General features: G+C 40.1%; 2 protein-coding genes across 9 annotated transcripts in view; one reads left to right on the forward strand and one right to left on the reverse strand.

The window, feature by feature from the left end:
• Window positions 1-27,909, forward strand: part of SRCIN1 (SRC kinase signaling inhibitor 1) — a 588,753-nt gene that overhangs the window by 266,157 nt on the left and 294,687 nt on the right. For all 8 annotated transcript variants that reach the window (XM_069751703.1, XM_069751702.1, XM_069751696.1 and 5 more), the window contains exon 2: window positions 7,385-7,668. In XM_069751703.1, the coding sequence (XP_069607804.1) occupies window positions 7,385-7,668 (284 nt within the window). The remainder of the gene's footprint in view (window positions 1-7,384; window positions 7,669-27,909) is intronic.
• LOC138664746 (uncharacterized) lies at window positions 18,421-19,935 on the reverse strand. Its single transcript, XM_069751704.1, has 2 exons — window positions 19,710-19,935; window positions 18,421-19,549 (listed from the first exon to the last, which is right to left on the reverse strand). Exons 1-2 carry the CDS (start codon window positions 19,823-19,825, stop codon window positions 18,670-18,672), a joined length of 996 nt encoding a protein of 331 aa, XP_069607805.1. The 5' UTR covers window positions 19,826-19,935; the 3' UTR covers window positions 18,421-18,669.

A 27,909-nucleotide genomic window follows, 5' to 3' on the forward strand; every position in this document is an offset into this window, starting at 1 on the left:
GCATTGTACTTAGGAAGCTGTCTCCTATCCCATTACAAGGAAAGCGATGAATAACCTTTTTGACAGTCGCGCTCCACATAAATACAATAGTAGCCATATACCACAGACATACTATTATTCCGGCACACATTCATATCCACATACAGTACTAAAAAACTAAAGTTTTAGGCAGGTGTGGAAAAACATTTCCAAAGTAAGAATGCGTTAAAAAAATAGTTAATAGTATATATATATATATATATATATATATATATATGTACAACCAAGAAGAAGAAAGCCGGACGGCACCACCGCCAATGATACTGTGGGAACCGCTCACCTGTGTCCTGAAGGTGAAGTCCAGTCCTGGGTGCAAAGCTCCACTGGAAAACAGCCACAATGATTCGCATGTAAGAAGAAAGGAGCGCACTACCTGGACGTCACTGACCCGTTGAAGCGCCGGTCGGGCGCGAAACGGCCGTCGTCCAGCTTTGCCGCACTCTTTTCACAGCACCCCCGGTCGTGAAGATGTCTTTTATGCTTTTGGAATAAAGTTCACCCGCATCCAACGTCCAGGTAGTGCGCTCCTTTCTTCTTACATGCGATATATATATATATATATATATAGTATATATATAGTATAAAGTGTTAATAGTATATTTTTAGCAATTAATAAAATGCTAAATGAATAAAAAAAGAAGAAATTTGTAATGTGACCATCCTTTTGCTTTCAAATCCGCATCAAAGCGTTAATTCTTCTTGATACACTTGCAAAGTTTTAAAAAGACCTTGGCAGAGAATTTTTTCCAAACATTTTGGAACCCCATATCTTCAGTGGATGTAGGTTTGCGCCAATCCTTCTGCTTCTTCATTTAATCTCGGACAGACTGGATGATGTTGAGCTTTGGGGGGTCATGCCATCACTTCCAGGACTCCTTGTTCTTCTTTATGCTGAAGGTAGTTCTTAGAGACATTGGCCGTATGTCTCTGGACATTATCCTGCTGCAGAATAAACTTAGGGCTAATCAGACGCCTCCCTGATGGTACTGTATGATGGTAAAGTAATTGTTTGTATTTTATAAAGTGGGAACCAGCTACACTCATTTATGGTTCGGAGACGTCTGACCAAAAGTGGTTTGCATGAAGAAATGCCCCCAAAAATGGCAGAAAAATGGCAGCAGATGCTATGGACTGATGAGTTAAAGTGAATGAGAAATATTTAGCAGTAATTGCTCATCGAAGGGCTGGAGAGCAGTACCGTAATAAGTGTCTACAGGCAACAGTGAAGCATGATGGAGGTTCTGTACCAGTTTGGGGCTGCATTTGAGCAAATGGAATTGGGAATTTGTCCAGAATTAATGGTGTACTCAATGGTGAAAAAAACAGACAGTTATTTATCATTAAGGAAAGCATTTGATTGGCTTCAAACCTGTTCTGCAGCAGAACAATGACCACAAACATACAGCCAAAGTCATTAAGAACTATCTTTAGTGTAAAGAAGAGCACTGATCACTACATCATCGATTCTGCCTGGGATCATTTGAAGTGACAGACAGATTTGCACAAGCCTACATCCACAGATGATCTGTGGTTAGCTCTCCAAGATGTTTGGAACAACCTCTCTGTCTCTATCCTTAAAAAAACTGTGTGCAAGTGTACCTAGAAGAATTGATGCTGATTTGAAGGTAAAAGGTGCTCACACCAAAAAAAATTATATTATTTATATTTCCCTTTTGTTCATTCACTTTGCATTTTGTTAATTGATAAAAAAATAAACCATTAACAGTCCTATTTTTTTAAAGCTGTTTTACTTTGCAGCATATTTTCACACCTTCCTAAAACTTGTGCACAGTACTTTATGTCCATTAGATTTAATGAGGTTTGAAGAAGATGTGGATGAATAAAAGATTGCAGACACAGCTAATCAATAGATCAATAAACAGCCATTCTTCAATAAAAGGATGAAAATTCTCCACAACTCCAACAGACGTACCACAAATTGGGTTCAATTAAATTTTGGGTGTAATTTATTTATATGAGGTTCTTATAGTGCATGCTTTCTGAATTGTAATTCTTGCTTTTCTCTACTTGAGTAGTCTTCAACTCATGGCTTTTCAATTGTTTAAAATCTACATCTCCCAGCTACAGCTGTCTGGACATGCTGAGAGTTGCAGTTTTATAGCAGCTGGAGAGCCATACATTGAAGAACAGTAATTTGTGTTATAATCTGCACCCAAGGTGCCATGAAAAACTTGGTTACAATTTTGATGGTACCAAAACTACTCATAAATGTTGGGCTCAGACCTTGCATAAATAGTTCAATATGCACATATAGCTTCCAGCTGCATTGCAGTACAATTTTGGCATGGTATGCTGCATTTCCTAAAGTATTAACGATATATTATTATGTGTTATGTACATCAATACCGGCATACGCAAAAGACATGCCTGTTCCACTGTTCATAAACCTCCCTTCTCCGCCTCATCAAGTAGCAAATGTTCCAAAACAGGCCAAGTATAAGTCAATGATGTACAACCATGGCTACATGTGTATTTAATGATCATTGACAACATAAGTGATTCCCCACATCAATCTTGTGAAATATGAAGTCATTTCAGATATTTTACAAGTATACCCATTACTGCTTTACAAACAGTATATTAATTCTTTTTTTACTGCCTATCATCTCACAAGTGGATTTTATTACCAGTGATATTTGGCACATTTGTCAGTAGTAGAATATCTAGGCAAATTCTTATTCGGAAGTAATCAGAAAACCCGAGAGTGCTTTACCTTTTAAAGGAGCTGTTTCATGAAGATGGAACACCTTTTACAAATGAAGCCTGGTAGTCATGAGTCAACCTCCAGAGACTGGGTGACTGGGTGCTATAACAGGGGGAAGTTTCTGCTAGCCAAGAATATATGATCATGTAATAACTTGTACTGATCCAACAGAGCATATGCACTCTTCTCTGGCTCAAGGGACCATTCACATTATCTATTAGGTAGCCTGGTAAAGAAGTTCAACTGCTGGAACCTCCATCACAGCCTTGATACAAAGCAAGGATGTTCTGATGCTGCAATACATTTGCAATTCTTTAGTGCAAAGGTCTAGTTAGGACAGAAGCTGTCATGTCCCAGGACATTGGAATTATACAGTATTGTATTATCATAATATTGTTTTTTTATTCAGAATCTTAAAGAGAAGCCTGAGACCAATGTGCCAAATGTCACAAGACAATGCAAAATTATTTTGTTCATATTTAGACTTTTAAACACGCATATTGGTACAATTCCTAATGTTAGAACAGAAGACCAAAGTGTCAAATAATTGTCAAATTTTGACAAAAAAGTTAAACTTTGCATGCATGTTAAAAATGGCTGCAACGCAAATGTCTTTTTTCTACACCTTTTTAAGGTGTTCAGCTATGACCTGTCTAGACAATGTAATAATAACAGCTTTATTGAGACAAATAAAAAATTACAATAAATACATAAGAAACACCATGTACATAAGATGCAAGAGATAAAAGGAGAGGCGAGCCTAGTGCCACGCACAAATACATAAATCCACTGACGAGCAAATCAGATAGTAGCTATAAGGTCAAGAGGCCATATACGGGAGCATATAAAGATGTAATAAAGGTAATGAAAAAAGTATTATCCCAATATTCACTATGATTCCTAATACCAGAAAGTTGGCAGCTACATAGGAGATAAAGCTCCAAAATACCGAGCGGACAGCAGGAGGGTAACGTAAATATATAGCCAAATGTATGGGTGTCACATTAGAGCATAATACATAAAGATAGACCCCTAATGGCGTATTACATCTATCAGTACCGAAAAATTAGCGTTATGGTCTGATTACCCCTAGTGGCATCTTATATGCTCCCGTATATGGCCTCTTGACCTTATAGCTACTATCTGATTTGCTCGTCAGTGGATTTATGTATTTGTGCGTGGCACTAGGCTCGCCTCTCCTTTTATCTCTTGCATCTTACGTACATGGTGTTTCTTATGTATTTATTGTAATTTTTTATTTGTCTCAATAAAGCTGTTATTATTATTATTTATTGAGCTCTTGTGTCCATTGTTTCTTGGTTTTCTTATATTGTATGATGGTGGAGCATTTAAATTGTTTGCCCTCCCTATAGGTTTACTGTCTAGACAATGTGACTTTTTTGCTACTTTTCTGTAAAAATGCTGTGATAAATATGTCATACTTCACACGGTTGACATGCACTTTTTCTAGTCATTTTTAAGTTTTGGCGTAGATGCAAAAAATGGTGTAAGAAATGGTATAAAATACTGACAAAGTTTGCTTAGGTATTTAAAATAAATGTCGAAAAAACACAATTCCCAAAAAAGTTTCGTTGTAAATGCAACCTTGTCTTCTAGAATCACAAAAAGTTATCTTGCAGTATATGTATGCATATGAGCAAAACTTAATAAAAATTCACATCCACATTGCAACAGCAATTATATGTAAGGGTACCGTCACACTATAACATTTCGATCGCTACGACGGTACGATTCGTGACGTTCCAGCGATATCGTTACGATATCGCTGTGTCTGACACGCAGCAGCGATCAGGGATCCTGCTGAGAATCGTATGTCGTAGCAGATTGTTTAGAACTTTCTTTCATCGCTGGATCTCCCGCTGTCATCGCTAGATCGGTGTGTGTGACACCGATCTAGCGATCTAGCGATGCGATCCAGCGATGCGTTCGCTTGTAACCAGGGTAAACATCGGGTAACTAAGCGCAGGACCGCGCTTAGTTACCCGATGTTTACCCTGGTTACAAGCGTTAAACTAAAAAAAAACAAACAGCACATACTTACATTCTGGTGTCCGTCAGGTCCCTTGCAGTCTGCTTCCCGCACTGTGACTGCCGGCCGTAAAGTGAAAGCAGAGCACAGCGGCTGTGCTTTCACTTTCACTTTACGGCCGGCAATCACTGAGTGCGGGAACCAGACTGCAAGGGACCTGACGGACACCAGAATGTAAGTATGTGCTGTTTGTTTTTTTTTAGTTTAACGCTTGTAACCAGGGTAAACATCGGGTAACTAAGCGCGGTCCTGCGCTTAGTTACCCGATGTTTACCCTGGTTACCCAGGGACCTCGGCATCGTTGGTCGCTGGAGAGCTGTCTGTGTGACAGCTCCCCAGCGACCACACTACGATTTACCTACGATCACGGCCAGGTCATATCGCTGGTCGTGATCGTAGGTAAATCGTATAGTGTGACGGTACCCTAATAGATAAATAATTAAGAGCAGAGATGAATCCTCTTCTCCTTTGTTAAAATGAATAATGAATCAAGGTTAAGAAGACAGAAAACTCACAGAAAAAGATTGCTGGAAAAACTTAACAATGGCTCCTCAGCTTCACATCAGGGTAAAGAAATAAATAGATAACAGATAAAGCAGATGCTATTCTTCTTGGTTTTAATGCAAATCATTGTCAGCAGAAATAAGAGGAGGATTTTACGATGATCATTATACTCTGTTCAGTTCTCAATTATTATTGTAGGGAGATTGGATAAAAAAAGTTAAAAAGCCAGATAGACTCCATGTTTTCCATTTCAAAAGATGTGTTGGTTTTGGTTCAGAACTTGAGTTTGTAAAGTCAAACTGTACAATTACCAATGTCCACAACCAAACATGGAGGAGCTGCTTCAAAAGATAAAGTCCTATCATCCCCAGCTTTATATGGGATACTGACAGGACAATATTGTTATTTAACGGACTTCGGCTCGATCTTGAGCCATGTCGACTCAATGGAAGAACGATTTTTAGCAAGATCGATCTTGTGCAAGCCTAGATAGTTCCACGAGAGTCTTCTCCGCCGTTATCTTGATAGTATCAAGTCATCGGGTTGCTGGTCTACCTCTTTGCCTTGTACCTTCTACTCTTCTGGCTGTGATGTCCTTCTCCAGTCATTTCTCCATTCTTAGGATTAAGCTAAAGTAGGCAAGTTGTAGCTTGATGATCCTTGCTTCAAGTGACAGGTCTGGCTTGATTTTTTTCCAACAGTTATTTGTTTTCTTTCCCATCCATGATATTGATAGCATCCTTCCCCAGCACCATATGTCATATGTCAATGGCATTGATTCTTCTTTTGTCTTGTTTCTTTTTTGTCCAGGTTTCGCATCTGTAATTAGGTCAGAGCAAAAGGACAATTTCTTCTCTACATTCCTTAATAAAAGACATCCATACAAAAATTTGCACTTGTTGCATTTATAATTGTGCAATTTTTATTAAATCTACTTTTTAAAAATTATATAATATGCAGTTTTACAAAATGGCTAGGAGAATATCTACATTCTTTGATGTCCTGAATCTACAACATTTTCTTTGAGTTGACATAAAATCATATTGCATTCATTATAACATACTAGAGTAGTTGCTGAGGAAAGCTGGCTAGGTCCAACAAGATTTCTTTTGGAAGGTTTAAAGGAAATGCTGACAAAGCCATAGGCACATACCTTCCAACGCTGTGAAGTGTTCAGGTAGAATTTTCTTTAAAATCTAGATTTCTCAAAATATTTATATGACCAAGAAACTTTCTAATGGATTTAACTTTTTATCCATGATTATTAGTCTTGATTATTCTAAGATTCTATATCTGCAGTGGTACAGTAAAAGTTTTCATCTGCAAAATTGTTATGTTGATCTCCAGTATGTAATTATATGAAAATAATACAATTACATTTTAACAGACCAAGAGCCACCATGAATCCCTAAATGATTCGTGACAGCATGTTTCTAATTTGTCGATTGTTATGGTACCAATTACTGCAATCAAGTAGTGCCCCACCTCTCCTTTAAAACTTGTCAAATTGATGGGCTATAAAAGTATAAATAAGATTCCAATTTCAATTCCAAACCACTTATTAGGACACTCCAAGGGACACAATGGCTACCACTGTTATGTGGAAATAATTTTTGCATATTTAAAGAGACCACTTACATGACAACTGATGATGATACTTTTTTTAAACAACCAGTTTTTATAATAATAATCATAGTATTAACAGATAACTGTAATTTATCAATACTGCAATAGAGATGATAGTAGCTGTAACTAACGGAAACTGAACTAGAAATCCCAAGCATATAATTCTCCATAGTGAAAGCCCAACTCTTCATAGAATTCATTACCTGATCTTAAAGAATATTTTACTATGCTCATATCCTAAAGGAATAACCTGCCTAGTCGTGTTTCTGTCAGCAGTGCTCTCATGCCTTTAAGAGTCTGACCTATATGCATGTCTAATGCATTGTGATCCCACAGAGGATCAAAATCCTTTCAACAGTTACATATACTGTAGGCCCAAAGGCGGGCTGACCACTCAGTGTTTGTTAATGTTTTTTTCCTGTTCTATTACCTTTCTGCAGATTCCAGCCGGTCTGGGACACACATGATCTCTGCGGACGATGCTGAATACCCTCGAGAGTACCGTACTCTCGGTAACGGGACAAGGCGTTTTTCTAATGTGGGCTTGGTGCACACTTCCGAGCGCCGGCACACAGTGATTGCTGCCCAGAGCCTGGAGGCACTAACCAATCTCCAGAAGTCTGATATGGAAAGAAAGAGAGATGCCTTCATGGATCATCTAAAGAACAAATACCCTCAACATGCCTTGACCATCCGCGGTCAGCAGGAAAGGATTCGAGATCAGGTGAGAACAGGGCCATCAACATTTTTTCCTGATAAATATTGTAACATCTAAAAAGGTAGTATTCTCTCTACCATAGCATACAAATTTACTCACATTTACTTCATTATCACTTCATGCTCTTTGTTGCAGATACAGCCAATAATACAAAAGCTAAACAACACGGAGAAAAAGGAGTATAGCGGGTATAAAATATTTATTATGTTATCAAAAAGGAAGTCATACATAATAAAAGAGGTTACAATACACATATAAATACCAATAAAGTGCACAAGGATGGTGAGAGAAAGACAGGTATCCACCGGTGTGTAATATGCCCCTGACAATATAACCAGTCTGACATAGTCAGAATACTGGTGATAGCAGAGCGGCAAGTCACCGCTATAGTAATGGATCAAATATCTGTATATATTATTTGCGCAGGACTTACCAAAAATATGCAGGGCAAAAAAACACACCGAGCTGGAGCCAAAATGGAATAAAAGAACCCCCGACGCGCGTTTCGCTTGGAAATATGCTGCTTTCCCCTTGAGAAAGCATATTTCCAAGCGAAACGTGTGTCGGGGGTTCTTTTATTCCATTTTGGCTCCAGCTCGGTGTGTTTTTTTGCCCTGCCCATCTGGCAATTCTGGCAAATGCCAGAAGGGCCTGTCTGGTCATGGGCCGCCTTGTCTGCTATGTTGTTAACAGAATCAGGTTTCTCAAGACACCCATAGTGTTACGAGTTGTGATGGCGCACAAAGTCGCTGACTCCGTCACTACCCCAGCAAGCCATGGGTATCATTAGAAATATTGGTCTTGTAGTAAATCTTCCATCCAGGGTAATATTAGTGATATATCCCATCTGGTGCTTGGGAACGGGGTGGTGCTGGTGAATGGGCCTGCGTGATTTCAAATGCCAGGGTTGAATTTCAGTCGCTGTCTGTACCTGTATACACATGAACTTGTTTACATGTTTTAAACCAATCATTTTTATTTTCTCTCTACAATGTAAAGGCCCATGTAGATGAGCCGATCAGCGTGTTTAATGTTCTTTCCCAATCGGCTCATGTAAACATGCCAGCATTCACCCAACATTATCAAGATGCATGTTCACTTTGTTCAATACAGGTAGCAAATGACTCCATGTAACTGGCGGGTGTGCGGCCGACAACTTGACGCTGTATAGGGACAGAGCTATGGTATTAACAATCATTTTGTTCCCTATAGAATACAGCTTGTAGCTGATGTGATTCTTGCTAAAGAGACCAACAACCACTGGTAGACTGCAGAGGTGGCCTGTATAGTAGGCAACAAGCAGTAAGCAACAAAATGAATTATAAATCTCTCTGTTCTTTGACAGCAGAGAGGATTTTTAATAACAAGTAAATGCAAATGTTTTTGTTCTTAGTTGCACTTCCCAATTTTAACCATTTAATACAATGGGAGTAAACCTTTACGTATGATATAATGTGTATATAATTGCTGATTTGGACCCCAGGACGTTTCCATCTCCATAGCTTGTTGCTGCATCCCAAACAACCAGATTCTGTGCTCACGTTTCTTTTATGAGATGGTTGTTGTGTTGCTATGTTTTGTGTTTTATTCCAGTAAACTGCATGGGGAACATTTTTCATGGGGCACCTCCTGATGATCAAGAAGCTTCAGGCTGATAAATGACACTTCGGCTTGCTATCCTGCAGGCAATTTTAGATCTCCATTATTTCTATGTACATTTGTATTTCTGTATTGTTAGTCACTTATAGCAAAATCCTGTTCTTGTCCATTTCTTGGCAGAATAACGTTTTGATGAAATATATTTGGCCCCAATCATCCAACATAATTGTTTCGTGAAAAATATCCATGTAAATCTATTTAGCGTGAGATTTAAATAACTTTGTAATCAAAAATAATGGGTTTAGCTGACAGGAAACAATTAGTGTCCCCTGTTGCAGCGAGAAAAAATACGGTAATAGAATTTTAATTTTCTTTCCTTGCAATGAAATCACCTTTTTAATATGTGTTATTTGTGGTAGCAGTCAATTAATACGTATGTGTAGAGCAGAGGGGTGCATGTAGAAATAGATGACCCAGTCCATCCTCATTGCTGTACCCAGACAGGTTGGGCTAATTGTATTCCATCACTCGTCAATATTTTTCTCTATTGTTATACATATTGTGTATTGTTTAGTAATTACTGTAATTACATTGTCCAGTTTGTGAAATATATGATTTTAAGGTTGTAGTAAATGTTTATAACCTTAGAGCAGTGGTCCCCAACCTTACTTACCTGGAGACCCACATTCAGCTATGAGGGAGGGTCTTGAGCCACATCTAGACCTCCCTCTCTAAAATAGTGACTCTCTACTCCTGCCCCTTCAAAGTAGCAACCCCCGAATCCTCATTACTGGTATAATGAAAGGCAAAGCTTTTCCACAGAAATCATATTGGAGGTAGTATCCTTAAATTTAGGGGTTCCCACCTTGCCCCAATTTGGTATTCTTCTATCAAGCACTACCACCATTTTATTGCATCCAGCTCCAAACACATCCTTTGACTGCCAGTATTATCCTGCCTCCAGCTTACCAAACTTAATTTATTGCTCTACCCCTAAGGCCAGTACATGCACATCCAGATCTGCTCTTCTGTGCAGGCTACTCACAAAAGTCACCATATATACTCTTTATAGCGGTTTGTGAGACATGGTGCTAAGGCACCAAGCTGGCAGTCAGCCATGAGCCACACATCATAGGCCCGCGAGACACAGGTGGCTTCCAAGCCACAAGCTTGGGACCCCTGTCATAGCGTTTGTAATGATTATTTAAGGTGTGTGGCAATAGGTTGTGGTGTCCTATGTGAGAGTGCCATAAAATAGTGAAAGACATGTCAGTTTCACCAGCGTATCTATGTGTGAATGTGTTCTTTTTGTGTCAACAATGAGATACACGCTCCCCCTAACCCATCTGCCGATGATTGACAGCTTATTCCCATTTATAGTAAGGATATGTTCACACGGAGATTTTTTATGATTTTGGCACAAAAATCTGACTTGTGCACTGCTTTAATCCCACCATACATGTACAGGAGGACCCTGTGTCTGCCATGTTAGAACTCCCGTAAAGCCCAGCCTCACACAGGACTTTGTAGGAAATCGGCAATTTCACAATACAGTGCAATACTACAGTATTGCACTGTACTATAATGGCAATCAAGGAATCATAGGTTTAAGTCCTATTGGAAAAGGGGGGAGGTGAATTGAAAATGTAAAAACATAAAAAATATTTTTCAAGAATGTCAAAAAATACATAAAAATTTAAATAACCCACGTATTCAACAAATATAATTAGTGTGCTGTAAAAAATAAACGTATTTGGTATTGCCGTTGCATAACTGCCTGAACTAATAAAATATAAAAATATTTTTTTTCCATAAAGGGAATTCTCACACAAAAATGCATTAAAAAGCAATCAAAATGACGTATGTACACCAAAATGGTATTAATAAAAACTACATCTCAATGTACAAAATTAAGCTTTCACAGAGGTCCATTAATAGAAGAATTAAAAAGTTATGTTTCTGAACATTTTCAACCATTAAAATGTAAAAAAAAAAAAAACTTATGTGATTGGTATTGCCGTACTCAAACTGTCCAGAAGAATGATATTGCCAGGTCATTTTTACTACCTAATGAGCGCAGTTAAAACAAAACCACAAAGCAATGGCGGAATTGCACCTTTATTAACCATTTAACCGTATTTGGAATTTTTTTCCTTTATTTTGAAACTACAACTCATTTCACAACAGAACAACTATGGCAATCGAAAAATAAGAAAAAGGACATCAATATTCTTTTTTTATTCAATTTGCAAATTTGTTGTGTTTTTTAACAGCTCTATTTCATGTAAAGAATCAACAAAAAAATTGCCATGTTCAATATATATTCCTATTTAAACACTGAGGCTTTTTAAAAGCGCATTTTAAGTGTTTTTGACATGAATTTTGGTGAGCTGTCTTACAACCATGCTATCCCATTGCAAATTATAAATTAAAGCATAATCACATATACGCAAGTGACAGACCGCTGATAGTCAGTACTGTAAGCTGTCCTAAAAGAGGGTGACATAAATGGCCTGACAGGTTCCCCTTAATTCATTATCCATTTCACATCTGTCTATTTATATGGGCCTGCAGCCACATGAGCCGTAAACCAGCATGGGTACAAGAACAAAACAGAGGTAAGAGGAAATAATATATAAGACTGGCCCAGTGATGGTCTATAACAGAGATGCATGGCATAACTGTGGCTATATTGTGCCCACATACTGTATGGCAACAATGTAGCGCCAGTTTTGCCTTTCATTGTCGGTGTTAATTTTGTAACTTTTCATTACTAATTAAAAGGGTTGTCCACTACTCAGTCAACCATGTCTCAATCAGCATGTTTACAGCTAGTAAAATAATAACACCTATATGAAACTCCATTGCCGCCACTGTTCCAGTGGTGTCGGCACACACTCTTCCAGGGCTCGTGTCATATTGTTATGACATGGGATCCATGCTGCCAGTCAGTACTCCCTGCCTTCAGACGGGCACCAAAAGTGAGTATAAGTGTTATTTTACTCAGCGCAAACATGCTGATTGACACAGAGTTGTCCGAATTGTTTAAAATAACTGAAATATGAATTACTAAAGCTAGTACTGTAAAAGGGAAAGTCTACTGTCTAAATGTAAGCACCATACAATGTGCTAATTGGATTTGAACATATGACTTCAGTTCTACAATGAACCAATCTTGGCCTCTTTGCCACGTTTATGGTTTAAGAAATGACACAGGTTTATTTTACTTTATACAGTACACTTGGACTAATTTAAAGTGGTTTTTCACTTACAGGTTTCTGGCCTTTAAAGGGAACCTGTCACCCCCAAAATCGAAGGTGAGCTAAGCCCACCAGCATCAGGGGCTTATCTACAGCATTCCGTAATGCTGTAGATAAGCCCCCGATGTATCCTGGAAGATGAGAAAAAGAGGTTAGATTATACTCACCCAGGGGCGGTCCCGGTCTGGTTCTGGTTTGATGGGCGTCGTGGTCCGGTCCAGGGCCTCCCATCTTCTTACGATGACGGCCTCTTCTTGTATTCATGCTGCGGCTCAGGCGCAGGCGTACTTTGTCTGCCCTGTTGAGGGCAGAGCAAAGTACTGCAGTGCGCAGGCGTCCGTCCTCTCTGACTTTTCCCAGCGTCTGCGCACTGCAGTACTTTGCTCTGCACTCAACAGGGCAGACAAAGTACGCCTGCGCCGGAGCTGCAGAGTGACTACAAGAAGAGGACGTCATCGTAAGAAAATGGGAGGCCCCGGACCGGACTGCAACGCCCATCGGACCAGAACCAGGACTCCCCCTGGGTGAGTATAATCTAACCTCTTTTTCTCATCTTTCAGGATACATCAGGGGCTTATCTACAGCATTACAGAATGCTATAGATACGGTAAGCCCCCTGATGCTGGTATGCTTAGCTCACCTTCAATTTTGGGGGTGACAGGTTCCCTTTAATGGACTTCACAGAGTTAAATTAATAAAATCATATAGTACTTACGCTCCTCGGGTCTAACTCTGGCTCTCCGCTGCTGCTATGGTCTCTATTTTCTGGTTGCAGTAGTGACATCTTGACTACAGTGCCCATCACCACTGCAGCCAATCACCGAGCTAAGCAATGTAGACACCTTGGGCCACTGAGCTCAGTGATGTTGGGGAAAAAGTTATGTGCGATGTAATTGAGACGTCACCGATGCTGCCAGTAAACAGAGGTCGGTGCAGCTGCAGAGAGCCATCGCTGTACCCGAAAAGTGTGAGTACAATGTGATTTTATTATTTTAAGCTAGTGCAGCCCATTATAGGCCAAAAACCTATAAATGGAAAAATACTTTAGTAAAACATTTCACCCACAGCTGGAATGAATCGCAAATAACAGGCCAGACAATATCAGCTGATTACTAGGGATTTCAGGTGTTATGTCCACAGCTATCAGCTCGGCAATGAGTGATGTTGCTGCTTTAATTTTCCATATAACAACTGGGAATCTGCCTTGTTGCCATGGACAACATATTCTCTCACAATTATTTTCTTACCACTCTCCCCACATCCACCCCGAAAATGTAAATCCAATCCTAATGATGATATGTATCTGTGTGGATTTTATCTGTGGGGGCACTACGCCCTTGCAGACCGCATAATGCCATTGACCTCGGCTGGCTAGGACCTGATGGTATAGAGTTCAATGAGAGAGACCACCACACAACAATTAACTGTCATTTACTACACATTAACTTATGGTGAAGTATATACAGTAGATAATGGGTACAAAACTTCATGGATGTTTTCTCTTAGAACATATGACATCTTCATACACATTCCCATACCTCCCTTAGGCCGCTTCGCTCTCTGTCCGTCAGCCTCTCTCTCTAGCTTCACCATCATTCAGGGCAGCACTTCGGGAGTTTCCTTCGACCACAACAAATGCACCACTAACCGGTAAGCGAGAGCTGTATTTTTGAACCTGCGGCTCCGTGTCATTTTACCCTTAGGGGAGCTACTTATGTCACTATGGTCATTACTTAGCTTCTCTACTTGCTGATGTCTTGGAACTGCCACACAGGGAACTCTGTCTTTGTCCCACTTTCCTTCTCAGTGCTGCTCCGTCACTTGACTGTCATATAACTCTGTACCATCCTGCTAGACTTCCTGCCCCTTGCCTCGTATCCCGAGAATCAATCACTCCTTCTATCACACTTCCTTGCCTCCACTCTGCTCATGCTATCCATTGCTTTGGTCTCCACTCTCTTCAGAGACACCCATTTCATGCGGCTTTGCTGATTAATCAAATCAGAGGTCTGCTCTAGTTGTAAACTAGGCCTTATCTGCTTTTCTGACAGGAACCTCCACATTGTGCCCACGTTAAGGTCCTCCCCCTGAGCTAGACCCCACTATTAACACCTGTAGCCTACCTAGTACTGAGCAGAACACAACCTATCACTATCAATACAAATCAAACAAACATCATAACGCATTGCAACAACATACATGTCTTCAAGGGGAAATGTGGGCAACACCTCTACCTTCTCACATATCAAAGGCTAGGTATACACTGTGCCCATTGTCGGACACATTCGTTCAGAAGGCATCTACTCAACATTGGCCCAAGTCAGGATGGATGCCTAAGAATCTGTTCACCTTAACGACCAATTGTAAAAAAAAAATGTATACAGTATGGCATACGCTTTGTTACTGTGTCCCTCTGTATAGGAAAGTGCTTTCTAATATAAAGTAAAACAATCTGTATGCAGAAACACACTACCTAGTGAAACGCTCCTGACATGTACTCTAGACTAAGTGCACAAACCCAATTTGCATCATAAGTCAAATGGGAAGGCTTGTTAAAGGGTCGAAATTTACTTTTTGGAGTGCCACATACAATAGGTGGCGCTGAAGTTTACGTTCTCAGCCTGACTGAAGAGGCTATTAGCATATTTAATTTCCCAGAAGAGCGCTGCATGGCCTATAAGTCTCTTTACGCCAGCTTGGCACTCTCCACATAGAGAATTGTTCCCCCTTATACCACCTAGCCTAACACACATTAAAATGGGGCTTGGTGCACTTTTCTGAAAGCAGTTTATGCACATCTGCTGATCCGCAGCCAAAGTGATGTCATTACCATTTATAATATTTGAGTTTTCTGATTGCTGGGGGGGCAATATCCATCACCTGCAGCCCTGCTGGGAACTTTGGCGGAAAATCATTTGGACAGATGGTAAACTTTAAGGCTGGGTTCACATTGCGCTAGGTGTGTCCGTCTAACGGACTCGTTTTTAAGTAGTAAAAACGCAATGTAACGCACATACCAACGCGCCCATAGACTTGCATTGTCTAACGCATCGTGACGCATCCCTAAATTGGTATGCGTTTGTCACATAACGTTTTTTTTCTGACGGACCTTCAACGCGGCTTGCAGCGTTCTCGGGTCCGGCCAAGCTAACGCACTACTAACGGAAGCGTTCATTCTGCCATAGAAGGCTATGGCAAACGCAGTCAGACGCAAATCATGAAAAATTTCCAAATAGGACCACACGTTTTAATAGCGTTTGAGGGTGGTCACATGTGTCATGTGACAGGAAATGTGATTTCGGCCATTAAAGGAGGAATATACCACCCACACATTTACTGCACGTGACAGAGTGTTGCAATAGCTCTCCTGAAATGTAAGTACATTTCTATATATATATCTCAGTATACATCATGGGAGTCTGTAATGTCCGTCGGATGTGTGTGTACTAAACATGTATTGCTTTGTTGCACACAGATGTCGGATACAGATGTCAGCAGCAGCAGCGTGTCTGCGATTTTTTCGTCACAGTCGGTAGGCTTGCACTTTAAAAAACCACTATAATGTTGTGTGAAACTCCATTGTATTGAGCTAGGCATAAAAATCCTGTTTATTGTTTTTGTGAATAGGAGTCTTCTGAGCCCGGGGCTGCTAGACCTCCCCCCAAAAAACATGCTAAAAGCACAAAGGTACATAGCACACATGTTGAATTTTTCATGCATAAATTTATTGATCCAATGAATACATTATTTAATGTTAATTTTTTTTTTTTTACATTTTACATACACAATAGGTTGTGGCACACGGAGGACACAAAAGAAAGAAGGTCCCTAGCCGTCTGTCGTCGCCACAACTGCCAGTGGTAAATATAAAATTAGAAATATTCTATCCAATATTTATCAACAATCTATCTATTCACTTTCTATCTACTATACCTATAAACTATCTATCAACTATCTATCGCTCCATCTATTTGTCTATCTATATCTATGTATCTATCTATCTATATCTATGTATCTATCTATTTATCTATCTATCAATATCTATGTATCTATATATCTATCTATATCTATCTATCTATATTTATGTATCTATCAATCTATCTATATCTATCCATCTATATTTATGTATCTATCTATGTATCTATCTATCTATCTATATCTATGTATCTATCTATCTATATCTATCTATATCTATGTATCTATATCTCTATATCTATCTATATCTATGTATCTATCTATCTATATCTATGTATCTATATATCTATCTATATCTATCTATCTATCTATCTATCTATCTATCTATCTATATCTATGTATCTATCTATCTATATCTATGTATCTATCTATTGCTATATCTATGTATGTATCTATCTATCTCTGTATATATGAATATGGCCATCCAGTGAAATTGACACTATCAACATAACTTTTTGTGTTTACATAGTCCAAGTCAGCGGCCAAAAAAAAAAGGATTGTCGTTGACGAAGAGCCATTGACTATCCACAACGAGACACTGATCAACCTTGTGGAAGCCAACCTCTCCATATGGGACCAGAGCGACAGCTCCCACCATGACATCGTGAAGAACCGGAAGTTGTGGGATCAAATAATCTGTCACTTAGATCCCCGATACATGGAGAAGTCGACAACCTCAAAGAAAAAAATTGGTAAATATTGGTGACGTAACATCGGAAAATGTTAACCAAAAAAAAAATAATAAAAAATTCTATCCTATCAACCTATCCACTTGTTGTCTATCTCTCAATTATCAACTATCTGTACACTATATATCTATCTATCTATACACTATTTCTAAACTATTTCTTAACTATCTATCTACTATTTATATGTCAACTATCCTAGCAAACTATGAAAAATGTTTCCTATATCTTAAAACTATCTATCTACTATTTTTATATATATATATATTTTTTTTAAATTTAAAGCCGATGCTGTCCATACCCGTTGGAAGTCCATCCGCGATCGCTTTGTCCGTGACTACCGGAACAGTCAGAATGCACCAAGCGGATCCAGTGGTAAACGGGTGACCCCGTATGTGCATTACGACCAACTGCTCTTTCTTCAAAAAACATTGTCTCAGCGCTCGTAAGTACAAATAGGTCTGTGTGCGAGACAAAATTGTTTAAAGGAAACTAATTTACTTTTTTTTTTTTGGGTTACAGCACGATATGCAGTACCGCTGCTCCTAGACCGACAGAGGAACTGGAGCCTTCTCCAGTGGAACCAACGCAACCTGAAGATGTGTCTGGCATCAGCGAGCCACGATCTGCGGATAGAAGCACTGTTGCTGCAGGTGTGAGTGCCCGGTTGCAATCACAGCGTGGACGCAAGCGAGCATCACAAAAAGATGAAGCTGATGCAATTATCGTGGATGGACTCCAACGGGTAGAGGACATGTGTCGCAGTGAGCTCAAAGACCTGAGGCGAGAAATTACCGAGCTGCAAGCACGCAAGTCTGTATACTCTGCTAATGAGTGGAAGCTACTTTTCTTGTCCTATGTGCCTGTAGCACAAAATATCCCGGCACATAGAAACCTTATGTTTAGACAAAGACTGAACGAGCTTCTAGAGGAATTTGTGGGCCCCCAGGAACCCGCTCCATCGGGAACAAGAAGACTGGACATGCCGCCCTACAACCCTCAATATAGAGGCCGGGGTGAAACGAGCGTGGAACCTCATAGACAATGTAGCAGTCCATCATATAGGGCAGACAATACTCCCGTGCAGTACCAAAGTCTTTAGTACCGTTCACTGTCCCCAGCCAGGTGCAATTACCGCGTTGCAAGTTTTCTTTTTTTTTTTTTTGTTATGTTTTTTTGTTGTGAATTTCTATTTTCCTTTTTTTTCATCCCTATGGGATATCATATGTTAAACCTGTGTACCAACAGTTTGTTGGAAAAATCCATAAACATTTAGTAAACTGTTTCAAATTTAAGATTCTTGTATGACTTTAACTTTTAACACAACATAACTTTTTACACGACATAAGGTAACTTTTTACACGACATCAGGTTAAACAACTTTTTACACGACATAAGGTAACTTTTTACACTACGTAACTTTTTACACGACATCAGGTTAAACAACATAACTTTTTACACGACATCAGGAAGACTTTACAATATTTTCACACGTATCTGTCTTGCCATGGAACATGGCCTTCATGTGTGAAATAATGTGCAAATTGATCACGAATCCTCATTATTTGTGCTGTTGACCGAACTGCATTCGATTCAATGCTACTGAGGTTCGACTCGCAATCATCGGGGTCTACCACCTGGGGTTCATGTCTCGCCACAAAATTATGCAGACAGATGCACGCCTTCACAACACGGTCCACATTTTCAGGTTGCAGTTGCATGCAGGTTAGTAAAATCCGCCATTTTAATGTCAAAATCCCAAAGGCACACTCCACATAACGTCTGGCCCGGCTCAAGCGATAATTAAAAATGCGCCTGCTGGAGTCTAGACTACGGCTTGAGTAGGGCTTGAGGAGATTTTGTCCTAGTTGGAAGGCCTCGTCACCAACTAAAACATAGGGCAAACTTGGGCCTTCGGTCCCCGGAAGAGGTCGTGATGAGGGTATGTTTAAACGTTGGCTGTACAAACATCGGCCCATGTTGGAGTCTCTGAATACTCTGGAATCGTTAGTCCGGCCATAAGCACCAATATCCACAGCAACAAAACGGTACCTGGCATCCGCAATCGCCATCAATACTATAGAAAAGTATTTCTTATAGTTATAGTAGAGGGAACCACTATGCGCAGGTTTCTGAATCCGAATGTGCTTTCCGTCCACAGCACCAATACAATTGGGGAAATTAGCCACATCCTCAAACTGTTGGGAAATCGCTAGCCACATTTCTGATGTTGGTGTTGGTAGCACAAGTGGTTGCAAGTTGTTCCAAATGGCATCACAAGTTTCCCGAACCAGTTGACAAATTGTTGACTTCCCAAGTCTAAACTGATAATGCAGTGACGCAAAAGTTTCTCCGGTAGCCAGATATCTGTCGACATTCAAAAACAAAAAGCAAAAAAAAATTAGGATTTTAATGATCATCTAATGGCTAGTTACAATAGAATATACAATTGCTAAATGAACATTAGGCCACACGATACCGAGATCTAGTCTTTGTCAATATAATGATAAAAAAAATGTATAATTACCTCACAGTCACTACTAAACGTTGCTCCGCACTGATGCTTTCACGAAAAGTGCTGCGATGATGATGTATCTCATCCTTCACATGTGTGAGCAGAACATCAAAGGTCTCAATGGACATCCGTAGATAGCGTTGGAATTTGAAGGGATGATCCCGAAGCTGCACATACAGGGTGTGAAAGGCACCATATGTACTCCGCAAGAAATTCACTTCGTGGATCCAATATCTCCTTTGCGAACTACGCTTTCTCTGCCGAAGTCGCAACCGCATCAAGCGAAATCTGACAAGCTCAGACACAAACATCTTGCTAGCAGAAGTTCACTCAATGCTTTCAAAATGGAGAATGAGTCTGTGCCCACACCCGACAATGACAAAAGGGAAAAAAAAAAAAGAACAACTTTATTGACAGTGACAAACGCAGACAAACGGATACTTCGTAAACGGACATCAAAATGAAAAAACGCGATCACATGCGTTAACGCTAGCGTTACCGTGACGACGAATTTCACATATTTTTGCTCCTTTTCTGTACATGCGTTTAACGCATCCGTTTAACGCCATTTACTTGACGCAATGTGAACCTAGCCTAAGCCAGATTATATCAATGCACACACCTGAGGGGATCTGCTTACTGTTCATTGCTCAGCTGCAAGGAGACAATGGCAGATCACAAAAATGCAAAATGTTACATAAATCATCGTAAGAAAGTTTTCCATCACTTTTAAATATTCTCATAATATAAATAAATTAGAAATGTTTATGTAATGTTGTAAAAAAAAAAAAATCAGTGTGCAGAACCTCAATGTCATGATCAGAGCAACGTCAAGCACTCGATGTAGCTATATGTTCTTCTCATATTCCAAGAGAGACAGATGCTCCATCTAACGGTAATGATTTAGCAAAATGGGACTTATCAGAGGGACTATTTACCCTGTAATGGCAGCACTATCTAGAGGATTGGGCGTTATATTTGACAAATTAAATATCTTGCAATCAGTTGTCTTTGTTGCCAAGTATGTGCCATAGTGAAGGTCGCATTGGGTACAGTGACATCTTTGCTTTGATAAATTAATTCCCGCTCCACTTCTACAGCCAGGAGACAGTGGTGCAGAAGGATTTCTGGCTTTTGAAGTGGTGAATAAATGATTGGGGTGGTTCTGTCACACAGTTTGAAGAGTGTCTCAAGTGGTAGATGCATCTAAACTGAAATCTTTCTGAAATGGCTGCTCAGATCTCTTCTCATCATAGACAGGTCTGACATGGCAGAGAAAGGATGGGTGCAGCTTTGAATAAGAATGCCCTGAATTCAGCTGTGTGATTTCGCTGCCTGTCAGATATTCCGGCGATGATTAACCCATTCACTTTCCGCACTGATCTGTCACTTACTTGGAGTTCTGCTGGTCGTAGACACATAGATGTTACCGTATTACAGTATGTTGTTCATGTAGGAAAAAAGCTTCTAAAGTATTTATGTGAATTTTTGCATTTAATATTTTAATACATTAGTCCTAGCATTAGTGAAATAAGGCATATATCTGATAGGCAGCGAAATCACATATACTGTATATAATTGGAGGAACTCTATTACTACACTCCTCAACATTAAAGTTGAAACACCAAGAAGGAAAAGATATTGAGTTATGGAAATCACAGGATGCATAGACATGTTAATGATATGCAAATGAGGAAATAATGAAAACAAAATGTATAGAATATCTCAATTTATTTTCTACTAGATGGTGGCCCGATTCTAACGCATCGGATATTCTAGAATATGTATGTATATAGCAGCCACATAGTATATAGCACAGGCCACGACATATTCTTGAATACCCGATGCGTTAATACAGGCCACGCAGTATATAACAGTGGCCACGCCGTATATAACACAGCCCAAACAGTATATAACACAGCCCACGCAGTATATAACATTGCCCACATAGTATATAACACTGCCCACGTAGTATATAGCAGCCATGTAGTATATAACGCAGCCCAAGCAGGATATAACATTGCCCACATAGTATATAACACTGCCCACGTAGTACATAGCAGCCATGTAGTATATAACGCAGCTCACGCAGTATGTAACACAGCCCACATAGTATATAGCAATGTGGGCACAATATGCGTGGTTAAAAAAGACTTAAAATAAAAAATAAACATATACTCACCTTCTGAAGGCCCCTTGTAGTCCTGGCGCCTGTGTGCGGTGCACGCGGCAGCTTCCGCTCTCAGGATTGGTATGAGCGCATAACCGTGACGTCATGAAAGGTCCTTCTTGCATAGCATCCTTGGCATCGGAACCTGCCGCTTGCACTGCCGAGGACAGCACACCATGTCGGAGGGTGAGAATAAACTTTTTTTTTATTATTATTATTTGTAACATTAGATCTTTTTACTATTGATGCTGCATACACAGCATCAATAGTAAAAAGTTGGTCACACAGGGTTAATAGCTTCGTTAATGGAGTGCGTTACACCGTGGCATAACGCGGTCCATTAACGCTGCCATTAACCCTGTGTGAGGGCTGACTGGAGGGGAGTATGGAGCGGGCACTGACTGCGGGGAGGAAGGAGCGGCCATTTTGCCGCCGGCATGTGCCGTCGCTGATTGGCCGTGGCAATGGTCGTGGGCGTTTTGCCACAACCAATCAGCGACTTGGATTTCCATGACAGACAGAGGCCGCGACCAATGAATATCCGTGACAGACAGACAGATGGAAGTGACCCTTAGACAATTATATAGTAGATAACTTCACTGATAGCAGCCAAGGCACGTAAGTACACATATACACTGCTCAAAAAAATAAAGGGAACACTAAAATACCACATTCAAGATATCACTGAATGAAATATTCCTGTTGCAAATCTTTATTCATTACATAGTGGAATGGTCTCTGGTCACTACCTTCAGAAATACTCCTTTATAGGGCTTGTCTTGCTAATTGCACATAATTTCTACCTGTTGTCTGTTCCATTTGCACAACAGCAGGAGAAATTAACAATTGTTTCATAACTGGACAGGTCGATTTAACAGAAGTGTGATTGACTTGGAGTCACATTGTGTTCTTTTAGGGTATGTGTCCACAGGCCGGATTACATCCGGAATAGCTGCGGATTGAACGCTGCGTACAACCGCAGCATTCATCCCACAGCGTCCAGATGTTACAGCATAGTGGAGGGGATTTTCTGAAATCCCATCTCCACTATGCGTGCGAACACGCATCGAGCGGCCCTGCGTTTACGGACATGCGGTGCGTCTTTTTAGACTGCAGCATGTCTGTTTACCTTGCGGCGATGCTCCGTCGCCGCAAAGTAAATAACAGGTTCCTATGTATATGTTGCGGCGATGCTGAATGTGTGCAATGAACACATCCGGAATCACCACGCGTACAGAAGGGGGAGGCGCTTTGGTCGGAGCAAGTTTTCTACTCCATCCAAAGCGCCGGCAATCCGGACAGTGGACACGCACCCCAAGGGTATGTGCACATGATCAGGAATGGCTCAGGATTTGATGCAGGTGAAATCTGCACCAAATCTGCATCTGAGGTCACTGGCAGGTCACCTGCGTTTTTTATTGCATGCATTTTTTGTCACTTGAAGTAAAGCTAATTGAAAGTTGGCTTCTGGGAAGGAACCAAAAAAGTGATTTCCTGTTTGCAGATATATTGGGGGTATGTTCCTACGGTCAGTAAATGCTGCGGGTTGGACACTGCGTACATCTGCAGCATCCAACCTGCAGTGTCCAGCTGTTACAGCATAGTGGATGGGATTTCAAGAAATCCCATGCCGCTATGTGTGCACCAATGCCACGGCTCACCCGCAGAGCTGGACATGTGGCGAGTCTTTCTAGACTGCAGCATGTCAATTTATGTAACGGAGACGCTCAGTCTCCGATGCGTAAATTACTCATACACTTCCTAGTCACATACGAATAAATTAATTTTTTATTATTTATTGCATGGTATAGATTAATATATAAAAATCCAATATTAAAAACAAAATGTCATTGCATATACATGTATGTAGCAATTATATAAGTGCCCATACCTATTTGGCTACCATCGTATGTATTGTATATATATTTATACCCGTAAGGACTGACTATATAGAGGGATAATAATAAAAAATTAATTTATTCGTATTCTCTGTTGTGATTGGTTTTTCTGACCTTTATCATGTTATGAGCACGATCCCCTTCTTTTCAGTTCTTAGTAGTGTTATACTACGCCTTTGACACATTGGTGCATCTGGGTATCTTGATTTTATAATATATGGTTTTATACTTTATATTTACTAATATTTTATATTATACCTCAATATAACTAGTGTGTTTAACTAATTCCTAGTCACATGCGTATTAAGTGCGGGATCGCAGTTTAGTATGCATGTGTACTAATTTAAATAATGGTAAATCTTGTGACACAATTGCAAGTACATGACACAGGAAGTGGAGGAATGCACAGAGAGAGGTTCTCTCCTTTATAATAAATAAATAATAATTTTTAAAAAATAGTGGGGGTCCCCTATATATGTTAACCAGCCAGAGTAAAGCAGACTACTGGGACTGGTATTTCAGGCTGGTAAGGATCCAGTATCCATTAACCTTACCATCCTGATATTAACAGGCCGTAGCAGTCTGCTTACCTTGGATGGTTAGCAAAAATAGTGGGATCCCCTCCAAAAAACAATAGAGTGGGGGTCCCCCTATTTTTGTTAACCAGCTAAGGAAAAAGCTGACAGCTGTGGCTTGGTATTCTCAAGCTGGCGAGACCCTCACCAGCCTAAAAATAGCAGCCCGTAGCCGCCCCACAATTGGCACATCCAAAGATGCTCCAATTGTGGCACTTTACCCGGCTCTTCCCACTTGCCCTGTAGAGGTGGCAAGTGGGGTTAATATTTATGGGGTTGTCACCTTTATACTGTTAGGTGACATCAAGCCCTCGGCTTAGTAATGGAGAGGCGTCTGTAAGACAGCTATCCATTACTAATCCTATAGTTGTATGGTAAATAAAGACACAGCCAGAATAAAGTCCTTTAATTTAAATAATTACACAGACTCCTTTAATAATCTTAATTAAACCATACTTACTGCACCGCCTATTCCACCGAAGCCCTCGTTCTCCTGTAAGAGAATTAAAATAAAAAAGCAACAATATCTTTACCTGTCCGCCTAGAAGATATACATACAGTCCCATGACGAATCCAGCTCTGCTACATCTGGATGCCCTTGGCAGAATGGTGGCATTACGCCACCATTCAGCCTGACATCCAGACACAGCGGAGCTTGAAGATGATTACTGGAGATAACTTGTAGCCGGCAGTCACGTGCACTGCAGTTCTCTCGATCAGCTGATTGTGAGAACTTGGCTAGTGACCGGAGATAACCCCGTCCCCAGCGGTCACGTGCACGGCTGTTCTCGCGATCAGCTCAGCTCATCGCGAGATCTGCAGTGTGTGTAAACTTCTGGCTGTGTCACAAGGTAGACCTTTATTTAATACATATGCGTAGTAAGCTGCATTCCCGCACTTAATACGCATATGACTAGAAAAATAATGCAGCTTTACCGCAGCTAACGATAGTGAATGGTTAATTTACACAGTGGAGACGTGCTGCGATCTGTAAATACCCACCACATGTGCATCTCTGCAGGGAAGCTGGAGGTGTCCATGCACACATAGTGGGCACTATGCTGTAACATCTGGCCACTACGGATGTATGCAGCATCCAACCCACAGCGTTTACTCACCATTGGAACATACCCTAAGTGTTCCCTGTATTTTTTGAGCAGTGTATATTATATATGAGATTTCCTCATAATCTGATGTAAAATTCTTAATCTTGTACTTAACAGTGATCGGAATTATTATCTGTAGTTACTTTCCCAATAATAATTAACTCAGATAATAATCAACTCAGATAGTGGTATTGCTGTAAGGGGTGTAGAGGTAATAGTTATCAGGATCCTGGTAGCTATGTTGCCCACTCAGCCCCCTAAGAAGGTACCAGCACAATGAAATGCTCAAAGTAGGTATTCGGGAAGTTATTTTCTAAAATAACCACACCCTGTCAACCATCGAATATTTATTAATCTTTTTCAGAAAAAAAGGATCAGACATGTTGAATTTCAACATGCCCAATCCTTTAAATAATCACAGAGAAAATCGAGTATAAACAACCAATAAAATTGAATCAAAATTTATTTATACAAAAAATAGCACCAATAAATGACAAATTAACCAACAAAAAATATAATGGTACAATACATGTTTTTTTTTTTAGAATCAGTAGGTGATTAAATCCACAGGTGTGAAAAATGAAAAAAGCGGGATTTTGAACGTGAAACGCGCGTCGGGGTACGTGGCCGAGGTGAAGACAGGACTAATCATCGCTATAGGTAACTATCTTGGTCTTACCTAAATATGTCTTTACACTGATGTTGGGGGCAGCTGTGGGGATCGTTGTACCATATTTTACGGCCGTCAGTTTGAGCACATTTAGCTATACGTATACGATATGCTGCAGTCCAAGGTGACACGTTATATGCCTTGCAGCTGCACCCCACATATGTATATGTCCTGACTCCTGACCTTTTTTCGGCCTCATTTTTTCACACCTGTGAATTTAATCACATACTGATTCTAAAAAACCCATGTATTGTATCATTTTATTTTTTGTTGGTTAATTTGCCATTTATTGGTGCTATTTTTTGTATAAATAAATTTTTATTCGATTTTATTGGCTATTTAGACTCGATTTTCTCCACGATTATTTATAGTATAGCGAGTTGCCTTGTACATGGGGGTACGGTATTGTACTACTGGTAATTAATTTTTGCCCAATCCTTTGTTTTCATGGAAGTTACGGTACCACAAGAGATGTCTGTCAGTGGCTTATTTCCATTTACACAGCAAGAGCAAATGCATGCTCTATGGTACAGAGCATGACTGTGTACAGGGAGTTCATTAGTAATAGCTGTTAAAAGCAATGACTAACTGACTAGCAATTTAGAATGTAGGGCAAGCTTTACATTTATTTGTAGGTTCTGTTCTTAAGCCAAATGTGTTTATTTTACTCTTTATGTGTTAACATTTTCAGGTTTTTTTTATTTTCCTCCTAGGGCTTTCAGTCCTTCTCTTAGTTTTTCTCGTTAATTATGTGTATGTCACTGCTAATCAGACAAATAACGAATTAGCTGATAATGTTAGCAGGCAGCCCTGCATTTTTAAATATCATCTACATCACAGAGAGCAAACACTTTGCTGCATTTTGCCTTGTAGTATGCCACGTATATATAGTTTATCGCAAAAGTGAGTACACCTCTCCCTCTCACATTTTCGGAAATACTTTATTATACCTTTTCATGGGATAACACTGATGATATGACACTTTGATACAATGTAAAGTATAACGGAGTAAATTTGGTGTGCCCTCTAAATAACTCAACACGCAGTCAATACTGTCTATGCTGCTTGCAACAAAAGTGAGTACACCCCACAAGTGAAAATGGCCAAAGTGTGCCCAATTAGCCATTTTCCCTCCCTGGTGTCATGTGATTTTTTAGTGTTACAATGTCTCAGGTGTGAATGGGGAGCAGGTGTGCTAAATGTGGTGTTATCGCTTTTATACTCTCATTCTGGTCACTGGAAGTTCAACACGGCACCTCCCAGCAAAGAACACTGAGGATCTGAAAAAAAGAATTGTTGCTCTATAAAGATGGCCTAGGCTTTAAGAAGATTGCCGACACCTTGAAACGGAGCTGCAGCATGGTGGCCACGACCAAACACCAGTTTACCGAGACAGGTTCCACTCTGAACTGGCCTCGCAATGGTTGACCAAAGAAATTGAGTGCACATGCTCAGCATCATATTCAGAGGTTGTGTTTTCAAAATAGACATACAAATGGTGCCAGCATTGCTGCAGAATTTAAAGGGATGAGAGCATGATAGTGCACTGACCATATACCGCACACTGCATCAAATACGTCTGCATGGCTGTCGTCCCAGAAGGAAGCCTCTTCTAATTATAATGCACAAGGACAGGGCCGGCTCCAGGTTTTTTGTGGGCCCCAGGCGAAAGAGTCTCAGTGGGCCCCTTGAACACATACCACGATTCATGATAAACGGGCATGGCAGAGAAATATAGGTATAGTACAATGCCAAGGATTTCACTTCTTACATTACATGAGTGACATCTATTG

This window comes from Ranitomeya imitator, chromosome 2 (genome assembly GCF_032444005.1).
Source record: "Ranitomeya imitator isolate aRanImi1 chromosome 2, aRanImi1.pri, whole genome shotgun sequence".
Taxonomy (NCBI): Eukaryota; Metazoa; Chordata; class Amphibia; order Anura; family Dendrobatidae; genus Ranitomeya; species Ranitomeya imitator.

Coding starts and splice junctions, on each gene's coding strand:
- LOC138664746 (XM_069751704.1), bottom strand. CDS start 19,825: ATGTCCATTGAGACCTTTGATGTTCTGCTCACACATGTGAAGGATGAG. Junction 19,550..19,709: donor CGTTTAGTAGTGACTGTGAG/GTAATTATACAT, acceptor GAATGTCGACAG/ATATCTGGCTACCGGAGAAA.